The 12737-nt window shown below is 40.6% G+C and overlaps 3 protein-coding genes across 3 annotated transcripts; 1 reads left to right on the top strand and 2 right to left on the bottom strand.

Moving 5' to 3' along the window:
* The first annotated feature begins 3777 nt into the window (after nt 1-3777).
* Nucleotides 3778-7400, top strand: LOC131890703 (uncharacterized). Its single transcript, XM_059240110.1, has 3 exons — nt 3778-3956; nt 4490-4653; nt 6297-7400. Exons 1-3 carry the CDS (start codon nt 3793-3795, stop codon nt 7199-7201), a joined length of 1233 nt encoding a protein of 410 aa, XP_059096093.1. The 5' UTR covers nt 3778-3792; the 3' UTR covers nt 7202-7400.
* A 216-nt stretch (nt 7401-7616) lies between these two features.
* Nucleotides 7617-9109, bottom strand: LOC131890705 (uncharacterized). Its single transcript, XM_059240111.1, has 3 exons — nt 8949-9109; nt 7956-8206; nt 7617-7875 (listed from the first exon to the last, which is right to left on the bottom strand). Exons 1-3 carry the CDS (start codon nt 9102-9104, stop codon nt 7731-7733), a joined length of 552 nt encoding a protein of 183 aa, XP_059096094.1. The 5' UTR covers nt 9105-9109; the 3' UTR covers nt 7617-7730.
* A 2363-nt stretch (nt 9110-11472) lies between these two features.
* On the bottom strand, nt 11473-12498 carry LOC131890299 (uncharacterized). Its single transcript, XM_059239623.1, has 3 exons — nt 12182-12498; nt 11871-12106; nt 11473-11796 (listed from the first exon to the last, which is right to left on the bottom strand). The coding sequence occupies exons 1-3, from the start codon at nt 12188-12190 to the stop codon at nt 11637-11639; spliced, it is 405 nt and encodes a 134-aa protein (XP_059095606.1). The 5' UTR covers nt 12191-12498; the 3' UTR covers nt 11473-11636.
* Between the last annotated feature and the right edge of the window lie 239 nt (nt 12499-12737).

The following is a 12737-nucleotide window of genomic DNA, read 5'->3' as shown; positions in this document are numbered from 1 at the left end:
TATCATATTGTGAATTGAGAAATGGCATCCCAAATCTCAAATGGAGGTAAATGGTTAATGTTGGCATCTAAATTGGACAACTGAGTCCATTGTAACTTGACTTGTTATGGAGCAGAGCAAACAACAAATCTCTTGAAATGAAACAGGGTTTTGCCGGAACAAGGTGATAATATTGTTTCCCAAATTTGCCATAATATTTTTCTAAATGTGACATTCTTTACCAATTTGGTACGATATAACTCAACGATTGTCACATTAATTGCGTTTAAATTGCTAGGAATTCCTTTATAGGTAACCCATTGGCTCATAGAGTGTTCGTTCGTTCGGAGTCAGATGGCAGCTCTTTCGTTACTCATAGAGTATATTCTCAGGGTAACCCTTTTCAGGTCTAGTTGATTGACAGATTTATCTGGGAAATATTGTGCTTCTTGAGCTCTGGAATCTCCAAAGTACCAATTATATAGCTTGAATATCTTTCAGATGGTTCTCAGTATTTGCTCGGAAGGTATAATGAATAATGAACGGCTTCTTAAACAATTGATAACCTTACCCTGGATTCCTATATCGTGGAGCAGGTCAAGGAGTTCTCTAAACATGGAGGTGGACAGTGCCCAGAGGGCAGACAACGAAAAGGCAATGTGCACTAGCTCTTCAGTAGGTCAAAAAACGTGTGAGTTTTGTTAAAACCTTGGCATTCAGATCAATAACGTTTATCACTAATGTTAGTTTCATCATTCCAGTTGCTTTTGGCAGGTACACACGCTTTCAGCCATTAATATATAATCTAAGAAGTGTCGTGATATATAGTTTGCATGGGCTGAACAACAAAGAGTCCTTTTGAACAATGAGACAAAAGTGTCCGGTGAGAAGTTTTTTGTTACTAAGCTTTTGCACAAAACTATGTTGACAGAAATATATCTGATACATTTAAAAAGAAATTACTCGTCGGCTTTTTCAAATGCATTTCATAATCAAGAGACCAAACAACACGAAGTTCACACCCATCATTCATATGAATTCAATATCTGTCAAGGGTAAAGTGATCATTTTTTTGGTTTGCTTTATTTCTTCCACTTTTTCGAAGAAAATTATGATTGATGTGGTTGTAGGCCAAGTCACCACGCAGGCCAACAACTTTACAGTTTAGCCTCTAAATATGGAATGGGGGTCCCAAGGCCTATTTAAAAAGAGGTAACTCGATGGGCTTTTTCAAATGCATTTCATAATCAAGAGACCAAACAACACGAAGTTCACACCCATCATTCATATGAATTCAATATATGTCAAGGGTAAAGTGATCATTTTTTTGGTTTGCTTTATTTCTTCCACTTTTTCGAAGAAAATTATGATTGATGTGGTTGTAGGCCAAGTCACCACGCAGGCCAACAACTTTACAGTTTAGCCTCTAAATATGGAATGGGGGTCCCAAGGCCTAATTACAAACACTTCACTTTATTTAATAGAAAATACGATTATGGGTCCACTAGTTGGGGGTCTCAAGTTGGAAACAGGTTGCTGATGGCCGTCTGGGGATAGAGTTGAAATTCCCCCTGGCTTTTTACAACATTTGTAGAAACTCTTAATGCTCTCTCCAGGTGTCATGAATGCCGTTGACAATGTGGGGACTAATGGCCAATGAAATGATTCATCTTGGCCAATGATCTCAGGACAAACAAACTTGGCTAGTCAGTCACATCAGTTATCACATAGAAGAGCAAGGGACAACACTTTTGAAGAAAATACACAATTGACATTCTATTACACAGATTCACAGGCAAGCAAGCTGAAAGACACTCACTCACAAATACTCGCTGCATGCCCAATCATATGTCAATAATCTCAACTTGTTCAAGCTGGTCAACCTCTTTCTTAGTTTTAATGAATCCACATCAAGCTCCCTAGGTTGCTTGCATTTACAAGTCTTGATGACAGGGCTTTGTTTGGTCTTTGGATGGCCAAGTCCTGGGAAATAAGGATGGGCGGTCTCTGGGCTACAAATAGTAAGGCTTTTTGCAGACGATCAGAGGATATTGGATTTGATATCTTTAATGGCTCTAATCCAGTGTGAGGGGACGGGTCAGGTTGGCCAACTTCTTGAAATGGTTTGGCAAAATGTTAGTGAGGTCAACCCAAGGGCGTGTCATTGAGTAGTAGTCACACACAATGATTTATAAACGGATTTCACTTCAGATTTCATGGGACCAGAGCACAGTCGATTCAAATTTACACCTTTCGATGTCTTGCAGCTGTTGATTTCTAGGGGTGACTATGTGTCCAGGGTAGAGCCGTCCTTGAGCAGGTTAACTAAAAGCCCATGATTTACCTTGTCAAAGGCCGTAGCAAAGTCGAGATAGATTACATCAACTGACTCGTGCCGCTCGATGACTTGCTGTGACCTGATCCAGAAGCAATGGATTGAGAACCTGTGAGCATCTCATCAGAAACTGAGATGTCACACCATCAGGGCCAAGGTAACTTGAAAGCCTCAAGCCCCTTTTGACCTCTAAAGCATCTTGATCGGTTACTACAGTATCATCTAACTGCTCAACATGGCTAGTCTCGCCATCAACACTTATTATTAGAGCAATGAGGTGTTAAAGAACTCTGCCGAGTTGAAAACACACTAGAAAACACATCTCCATGATGCAGGTTCGCATTAACCTCCACATTATCAATGGCTTCACAGGCGACCTAAAAAGGCCTTACAGGGTGTTGTTTCCTCTTTTTATTTGAGTTTGCACAAGAGAAAACTTTTGTTGCTTTTGGCAAAAGAATTCGCAAAGAGAACAGCTTGGTTAAGCTTCCCCGAAAAACCCGCTGGACGTTTACACCGTTAATTTACTACTTCAGCAAAACGTTTTCATTTCAACCTGGAGTCATCCGCTTCAGACACCGACGCTTCCTACCGTTCAAAGCGTTGTTTCAAAAGTAGCTAAATTAAAGAGCCAACGGTAGCTCAATGTCGGGTGAAAATTGGCTTGAAATTGATTCAATGTTGTCAAGGGATGGTTAAGAAAACACTTGTTTGAACAATAGACCTCCGTCATTGATGCCTTTGAAAAAGTAATGACTATTTCTTTTGTTTATGCACTACCGATGAGAGCCCTCAGAGGTAGAGCCCTCTACTCAGAGAGAACTAGCTTGGAGAAAAAGGAAGCAAAGAATCCATCGCTTTCTTGGGCTTGCTTTCCTCTTTAAGCGTGCAGCCAAGCTTGCCCATATTGAATAAGGGCCCTTATTTGCAAGGTCACACCGCCCAAAGAAAACGGGAAGAGGCACGGTAGATTGCTACATAAACTGCTCTTGCCTTGCCTCGAACACAATTTCATGTCCGGACATTATGTGACCCGAGGCACTAATTGAAAGTAAGATTGTGATAGAATTAGTCAAAAACAACACAAACGCATTATGATTCGATGACAAGGAATTGGCCCAATCGACCCTTTATTTGGTAGAGGCTGAATGACCAAGCGCCCTCTGGAGTGCAGAACGTAAAACATATTTCGTGCGGCGTAAGGAGGACATCAATCTGAAATCTTTAATAATTAGCTTTTTGACCCCTAGATGGGAGGACGATAGCACCATACGCAAAAGCGCCATCGCGGCCAATCATCGCGATCTTTCTTAATCTTGAAAAAGCCCATTGATTTTGCCGTTGTGGTTCCCAAAATTTGAGGAACAGGGAAAAGGGCGGAGCGAAAAAGACAGGATAAAACCTATCATTAACTTGACTGGAGTACCCCTTTCTCATTCTCACCCAATAAGTCGTTCAGTTTGCGATTGTCGTTTACGATGTTGGTCCTTTCATTTTGTCTCCTCTTGCCCACCTCACTATTGGCCTTCGGATTTTCAGACACATCTTTGATGAAGCTACCGGTGATGTATTTTAGATCTCGCACCATTACTCCGTTCAGTTTCGAGGATTCGAAAGTTGGAATTAATGACCTTTCGGCTGGGTAAGCTTACATATGTGACGACAATAGTTCTAGAATACCAATAATTATCGGCAAGTAAGAAAAACGTTTAATGGCATTCATTAGAGGTAAGAGGATTCATTATCCAATGGTCGATTTATATCATGATACATGAAAAAAGAATCGAGTGCAAAGGGCTGAAGAAAAGACTCGAGCCAAGTCAAAGGCGACCGGCAATCAGTTGACGCACTCTTTTATTTGAAATACAGTCCGTACCTCCAGAGCTCTCAAGCTTATCAAGCGCTAAGTATGTTTCTACATACATGTATATTGGGTTCCTAAACCATGACTTCAAACTTCGAATTATCCTAATCAAGTCATCAGTAGGAACACGGCAATCACTGTGCCAAAATCTAAGAATACAATTCGCTCATCTATCATTATTTTGAGCCCCTCAATTTGACCTTTATCGTTAACTGAAGCTGGGTCAAAATTTTACTCCATCCAATTTGGAACCTGTTCCGGATTATGTCAAATCAGACCCTGCAATTTCCTATATTCATGTTTTCCCTCAGGTCGAACATGGTTTGTGGGGCTAGGTGCCTGACTTCTCAGATCAATTGTACTGGCTTCAAATTGGACGGGCAACAACGGTGTCACCTCTTGCGGAGCTGGAGCTTTGCCTCTGAACAGGATCCTTCTGTGGACGGAATCAAGGTCTATGAAGTGAATGCATCAGGTGCTGTTCTAATTCCTGCTGGACTCTCATCAGTCTAAATTAATCAATACTTGTCAAAGAATATTGATTATGTGGCACAAATTTTGGGGGGATAGTGTACTTTTAAAATATTTAGGCATGTGATCCTAAAGCAGAGGTCGCTTGGACGAGAGGACGAAAATTAAGTATTCGTTTTTGTGACTCTGCAAGTATCCATCAATTGTCCGGATAATTGAGTTAAGATATGATGGGTTGATGGCATGTTGAAGCCAAAAGTATTGCTAGAGTAAGCACTTCACACCAAATTGAAGGCGCTGAAGTAGGGGCCAAATGAAACAAAGACATCTAACGCGAAATACCAGTCCCACTGGACCATTTACTAATATTGTATAAGTGCTAGCAAAGTGCAGTACTATTTTTCATGAGGAAATCACAGGGTTTTTTATTATATGGTATGTAAGATTTAGCCTCTGCGTGAATCTCAAAACGCGAAGTCAAATTTATTATTCCTGGTGGTGATGCGACCAAGAAAAGTGCCAAGATGTGCTTAAGTAATTCCAAAAAAACTTGACAAGGCGTTTAACTACCTACTTTAACTCTAGAGCGAAGTAAAAGAGAACTAAATAAATTGCCTTTTGAAGGGATGGATTCAATTTTTAGAGCGAAGGAAACGAGACCTTGTCTGATGTTCCATTAAGGTAGCAAAGAAAGACTATTTATATCACGCTTTGGGAATGTAAATAGCCCACATGTTTTACGTAAATGAAAGAATTTGATAGTCCTAGACTTGTGCCTTAAACCGCTGGCATATCAACGGGGGAGCTAGGCTCCGTCATTGACAACTGAACAACTGGATTAAAAGGTCTCTACCTTCAAAGCTTACACAAAATTATTGTTTAGTCCTCCTTTGTTAATAAGAGGAGCGCCTTCATTCAACCTTTGCCTTATTATAAACAGCTCGTTTTAAAAGGCATAACTTTTGATCCAATATGTTTTTTCTCTGAAAGTGCAAAAAGAATTCATCAAAGTTTTTCTTGGTAGTTCAATTATTTTCCCAAATTGTTCTTGAGTAATACCAACGAAAATATTTCTTAACAATACACTGGGTCACGAACTTCTAGAAATATGGACTGCGAAAGAGTTTCCCACCAAATTGGCTTGCTCTTGGTCATAGCCACTCTGAGCCCTTTTTCGAACTAAGGTAATGAAATAAGAAAGGCAGATCTTTTTAGTTTAAGGCAGGTCAGCTTTATATCATTTACTTGTAAATTGATTCGTTTCAAAGTTATGTTGTCCAAAGCCTCTGTTACTGACCAAGAGCAGGCCGAAAATTTGAAATTTATGTAGTGTTCCTAACATAACCTTGGCCATATCTCATCTCCTGAGTTCCCTAAATTAGTGGGCCAAGTACATTAATTCAGCAAGATCTTTTGACCCTTTGAAGCACTTATTTGAAAGTTTAAGAAATAAGATTTTTATGCTTTCATTTGCAGTCCATATCTCTAGAGGTTTGTGAGTAGATACACTGCAAATGTACAGTATACTAAGCTTCAGTTGTATTCATATTAGTACTGGCCAGTGAAACGTCCGATGTTAAGGACTAGTAGTTCCAATTATACGATGCAAAGATTGAGGATCTATCTGGAAATTTGAATCTCTTATAGCTTGGTCCAAAGTTATGATCATCGGTGGAAAAACCTCAGGATACGGTGGCACTTCCAATATTGAAGTGATCGACCTTGTCAATGCTAAACATTGTACAAGTCCGACACCGCTTTTGCCTGAAAGATATGCTATGCCTTCGTTTGTCTTAGGTAGCAAGCTTCTAGTCATTGGTGGAAGTGGAAACGAGTTAGATATCACCTCATACAACTACGAAGCTCACACATGGGAATCGATTGGAACCTTGGCCGCTGAATGGGCAGATTATTCATTAGGCCGGATTCGAGATTCTTGGATCCTTCTAATGGGCGGAGACTATGATGGAGATAAGACTGAAATGACCCTGATCCTCAATGCCAATGGTTCCTTGGATCCGGGTCCGGATCTGCCTATGGCTGCTAAAGGGTTCTGTGCTTGTGGTTTGGATGATAATCATATATTTATTGCCGGAGGCAAGGATTCCGGTGGCACGGAACTGCAGACGACTTACGTCTTAGATTGGACCACTCAACAATGGGCCAGTCTGGATCCCATGGCCTTACCGAGATATTATGTGGAATGTGGAACGTTCTTGAGCACCAATCAGGAGTTAAGTATTTTGGTTGTGGGTGGACTTCAAAACCAGGTGGTCATCAACCCTCATACGGAGATTTTCAATTGGCCCCAACAAACGTGGCGAGCTGGTCCGGATTTTGCTTTCCCGAAGACATTTTTGAGTCGTATGAACAAGTTTGACGGCAAACTTTTCGTGTTTGGAGGATACCAACCAACGAGCCAAGTATTTCTAAGCGATATCTACATGTTCATCCCCAAGAATGAGTCTTGGGTGAGATTCCCTTTGGATCTAAACATTGAACGCCGAGATTTTGGGATCATGATGATACCCGATGGGATTGTGAGTTGTTGAATCTTTGTTTGTTCAAAAAGACAGAATACGTGTCGTCTTTTGATTGATTTTCTGTGCGTGAAAAATGGAATAAGAGCAATTTCTTAAAGGAGAATCAATTTCTTTTGTTCGTTCGAAATTGGAATGGGACGAATCCCAGGGAATATTCAGGCAATTCATAATATTCGTCTTCTTGAAGATGGAGATAAGAACACAAATCAAAAAGCTATCAAAAAAGGTTCATGCCTAAAACATCAATTGAACCAAAGAATAAGAACTGCACGAGATACAAGAACCATGAGGTTAACCATCCTTCATCCATATCTTTGTCTGCTCGCAAATGGCCGACTTTGGTCAGGTTATATCATGGAAATATCTTCGAGCTATCCAAGTACGCTGAAACCATTCAATTGGTAGGAAACATGACATTGGAAAGTTGCTTGTTCATTAGATAATATATTTCCATCAATTCAGATTGGCTTCTTCACATCATTTCCAATGCTTATACAGCGATCATTTTTTTTTTCAATCCCAAGCCTTCTTGCTGTGTTCAATGGTGGCGGTAGAATCGTCGACGTCTGAAACGACGTCGAGGTCCGAAACGTCCTCGTCGACGATTGAATCTTCGCCGACGTCGGAAGAAGAAAGGCTCGGGATCGGCACTCCTCTTCTCTCGAGAAGGGATCAAATTAGTCCTGCATTGTGACAAAGTTGCAAATTACACATAGACACCCCAAAAGCGATAGAAGCTTAATATCGAAAAGTATTATCTTACATGGACATATCGGGCACTTCTTGAACACCGTCCTCTTCCACTGGAATTTGAACATCCTCGTCCTCTTCATCGTCGACATAGATCGTGCCTTCATTTTCCCCCTGATCGTTATCCAGGATCGAAAAAAACTCGGCCAATTGCTCGGGCGACAGAGGGATCACAACGAGGGACCCGGAGCTCGGAGAGACAATCGTCTGAGGACCCATGGGAGCACCCAGCCCTAGCCCCATTAGGGCGGCCAAAGCCAGCATCTACGGGATTTATGGGATTATTTTTGATGCTATTAGACCCCATTTCGTTACGTGAAGGAGACTAGTCTATCAAGCTCCTCCCACCTAATCTAGATATTGGGAAGTTTTCAAATGATATCATAACTTTAGGCTGATAAAGGTCTTGCTAAAAGGCCCAAAACTTGTCGTAGTGATGAAGTCCTTATTTTTCGTGCTCATTTAAGACCCATTTCTATCTAATGTGTTGGTTATTTTATCTAGAAGAGAATTTCATTGATTTGTGGACCCGCCCACTGCATTTAGGGAAAACCGTGAAAATGTCTTTTGGAAGACAAGATAGTACAATATGAAATACTCTACTATTTCAAAATGATAGAGCATGAGAAATTTGGAATGATCTTGAAATTCGGTCACTAGTTCTGATATTGCAAGTAAGAAAAAAATGCAAGTCATTTCATTCTGTTAAACACGAGCACCTCTAGAATCTCTTGTCAGAATTGCTCGATAATACCAAGGTAGTCATTCCTTCATGTAGAAAACTTGAAAGCCACTCAATATCGGCTTCAACGATTAGCAACAGATCTCGCGTTACCAATTCAAAGTTTATTAACAATGTTTATCTCGCGAATCCTAGCCACAAATCAGAACCCTTCATATGACTTGATTTATCCCAATTATGGTTAGATTAATGTTTGATTGTAAAATGTGTCTTAGGTTAGTTTAAGGTACTGTGATTTTCAATAAAAGCCGAGAATGAACTTACCAACTTCATTGTAACTAGGTCTTCTGTTTTTGTTCCTGAATTTGCACGAATATGAAGACTGGACGGTTTTAGGTGGTTCCAAATGACTGACGATGCCAATGACAATCTGCCGTTTATATAGCTAATCCAAACTTGAGCGAACATTTGCATTAGCATTTTTATTAGTTGTTTTTCACCAGTCTCGCCTTATAGGTTCTAGTTTGCGCAAGTGAGTTAAAAAGGGGAAGATCCTTTACCTCGTGATGTCAAATTTTTTAATCTGATTTTCATGACAGGACATGAATAGAGAGTTCCCTTGAGTCGTCTGACCAATATCTCGAGATTTATTATGGTCAAATGGGTAAAATTACGGCTCCCATCCTTAACAATTACAGTATATTTTGATAGAAAGGTAAACCGAAAGTTGTATGATTTAGTCTATTGCGGGATTGAAAATGCGTCGGAGTTTCGTAACTCTCAAAACATAGGTTAAAAGAGTATAAATCATGGGTTGAGCGAGCATTATGAAGCCTCATAAGACCCTGAGGCCCATCATTAGAGATGTTCATTTTAAGCACATCGGATCAAAAAACATTGGGAAAAATGTTTTTCGTTTACACTCTTCCTTTTCTCATTAGCCTTAAGGGCGATGTCCCTGCAAGCAATACCATCAATTACATGGCCAACAAGTCCAGCAATATGTTTTTTTTGCATGCACTTTCCTCTATTTCCATACTTTACGTAACTTGATCAAGAGTCGTAATAACAATTAATCAACCGAGACATTTCTCAAAGGAGACTTCTCGCACGAAGAACGAATCATTTTCGCTTTACGTCAATCTGCCAAAATTTAACATCCCTAATTCGGCATTTTGCGTTCGTGTTACTAGTAACGCACCATGCACACTTGGTACAAAATCACATTTATGAACAAATTGCATTATTGAACCACGAACGCTAAATTGATTGACACTATATATTTTGAGTTACCGGAATAACTAAAGTGACGTAGGCTCTTGTCCAGCGTCAAGTAGTCCGGCCCCCTTCCTCAATAACACATAATTCAAGAAATCCTGATCACATTTTATAACCTAGCTCTTTATTACCTGGGCAACAATTGCAACAACGAATGTTTTAATGGGCCTGTCAGGTGTAAATCATCCATTTTGTTTTCCTCGTACAGAGCTAAAAATGCCCTGGCCCAGAAGACTTGATCAAAGATGACTAAAGCTGACCACAAGAACAACCCACACACTCATTTTCCATTGAAGGTATTCAAATCATTGCAAAACTTTTAACATAGATCCTACTCGTCAACTTTGGATCAAGTCACATCCACAGCTAAAGGACTATTATTACCTTTCAGCAGCCATAATCCAAATCATTTCCCCAAGTATCAAGATGCTACAAATCGCATTCAATCCGTACTTTAGGTCACCACGTAACGATGCAGAGAAAAATGTCGGCAAGAACGTTCACTTTGACCGTTGCTCACTTTCCATCGCATTCGCCTTCGGTGGAAATCTTGATTCGAACGTTCTCGAGGGTCTGGACAACCAGGATTGGGATCTTCTGGAGCGTCTTCGGTTACGACAAAACTGGATGGAAGTGGGCCCCGACACTTAAATTTAGGGAGGGTAAAAACTGGTCCAGCTTTTGGACAGAGGGCATACCTTGAAATCGGTTCAGGAGGAATGTTTTCCTATCAGGTTCTGTTTGAGAGTACATATTTTTGTATTTAGACCTAGTCTATTGCTCTTTGATTCAGTTGTCTTTTGCAGAATCGATAATGGATCAAGAAGATACGGGGGAAGCATAATTATGCGAATGATTAAAAATTATTCGAAACAATAGCATGTAAAATGACTTGAATAAGTATTTTTTGGAAGGAAATGGAGAACAAAAGTGCAAGGAACAAGATTAGCTTCTAGTTTTTGCAATCAAATAATTAAAATATGAGCCATCAATCTCCTATCAAATGGCTGTTCATGGCAAACAAGAAATAAACTTGACTCGCTGGAGACGTGCCAAGTGGTTGTCATTATTGTCGTGTATTGTGAAGGTAAATTGTATTCTTGAAGTATTATCACTAGATGGTGCCCTCATACGAGTAATCATCCACAAAAAATGGAGCACATGCTATTTTGAATTTGTTTTCTCAATGATGCTCTGATAACTGGACCTTATCAGTCACTTGATTTGGGTGTTCAGCGAAACTTATCCATAATGTAATGAAGTCTTAAAATCACTTATTTCCATTAGCTACTCGAAAAAGCAGACAAAACATTTAGCTTAAATGTTAAAAAACTTGTTTTTGGCGTTAGATAGCTTAGACACAGAGATTGCAGTAAGTTGTTTACATGAAGATAATGATGTGATACATCAGTAATCTAATTCGTTCAGAGACCAGTGTTCTTGAACAATCAAGTACGAATCGTTTTACAAAGCCGTGGACCATTTAATTTATAGAGTGGTCTAAGACATAGCTAAAACAAATGTTTAAAACAGGCCCATATTCAATGCAACATTCGCTGGCTGATGCATTAATGACAGCTCGGATAATGCCGGCTTCACCTCTGGCTAATTGTCGACGATACAAAATGCAACAATATTTGGTCTCTTATGAAATCAATTTATTTGTTTCGAAAAGAGCATAACCACATTTTTTTCCCCACAACCCTTAACGTAATTGGTTTGTGTCTATAGTATTTAACCGTGATAACGTTTGCGTCCGTAGCTTCGTCGACGGCTATATCTGCGGCCGAATCCACGGTTATAAATACGTCGTCTAAATCCACCTCGTCGAAGTCCACGGAAGAGTTTACGGAGGAAGAAGGGATCAGCGCTTCGCTTGTTGCGGACCTCGGATCTGAAGATGAAACTTTGGTTAGGACTAGGTTCTTTCCCTCCTGAAGGCATTTATTTGTCTTCGTTTCAACTTACGCAGTTCCAACGGGTTCCCCGTCAATATTGACCAGATCATCCTCATCCTCTTCGCTCTCAATAGGGTCAATAGCTTCCATAATGTCACCTTCACCCTCAAGCTCGGCCTTCAAGAACTCGTAGAGCTCAACAATCTTGTCTTGGATCATGACGTTGTATTCAGGGGCGTGGTCCATCTCGGTATGGTGGTCAGGGGCGGCCAAGCTCAGCCCCAACAGTGCGGTCAGAATCACGAACTAAAGGACGACAAGCCCGTTGAAGGTTGGGAGCACACTCCAATGGCTGAATGAACGTTGAACACTTCTACTTACGGATTTCATGCTGTGGCTTGAAAGTTAGAGGTTTATTCGTATCCAATGTTTCAGGTCGACTTGGGTTTGAATCCGGAGAGTTTCTCCTTTTATAGGCCCGGTCTGAGGTGGACCTCGGCTGAATGCGTTTTTCTCCCCCGGTGCCATCATTCTCGGAGGGGGCTCGACCCGAGCAAAAAGAAACGAATCTTCTCCGGAGATTGCCGATGGAAAGTCTCTCCAAGCACCTGTATCTATGTAGGTAGATACTTCTTCCCCTGATTGGCCAAGTTTCCCCGGCGAACCAGATTCTCGTGATCCGAGTCACTCGGTCAGTCAGTCCGTACGTACATTCGTGGCACCGACTCTGAGTATTATAAAAGCTTTTTCGAGATCTTTCTTGATTCTTGGACGCGGTAATTCTGTTGTTTTTCATGCTTGAGTGCACACCTTGACTTGGATTCAATGCTCTGACTATTAAACGACTTCCGTTTAGTTTGGCAAGTTTGCAGTGCAAATGAAGCGATCTCAAGATCGAGTCCGAAATCATGCTTGGAGAAGATCCATTTTTATACGT

This window comes from Tigriopus californicus, chromosome 11, assembly GCF_007210705.1.
Source record: "Tigriopus californicus strain San Diego chromosome 11, Tcal_SD_v2.1, whole genome shotgun sequence".
In the NCBI taxonomy this organism is placed as follows: Eukaryota; Metazoa; Arthropoda; class Copepoda; order Harpacticoida; family Harpacticidae; genus Tigriopus; species Tigriopus californicus.
The sequence above is the reverse complement of the archived record's forward strand: the minus strand, read 5'-3'. Positions and strand labels throughout refer to the sequence as shown.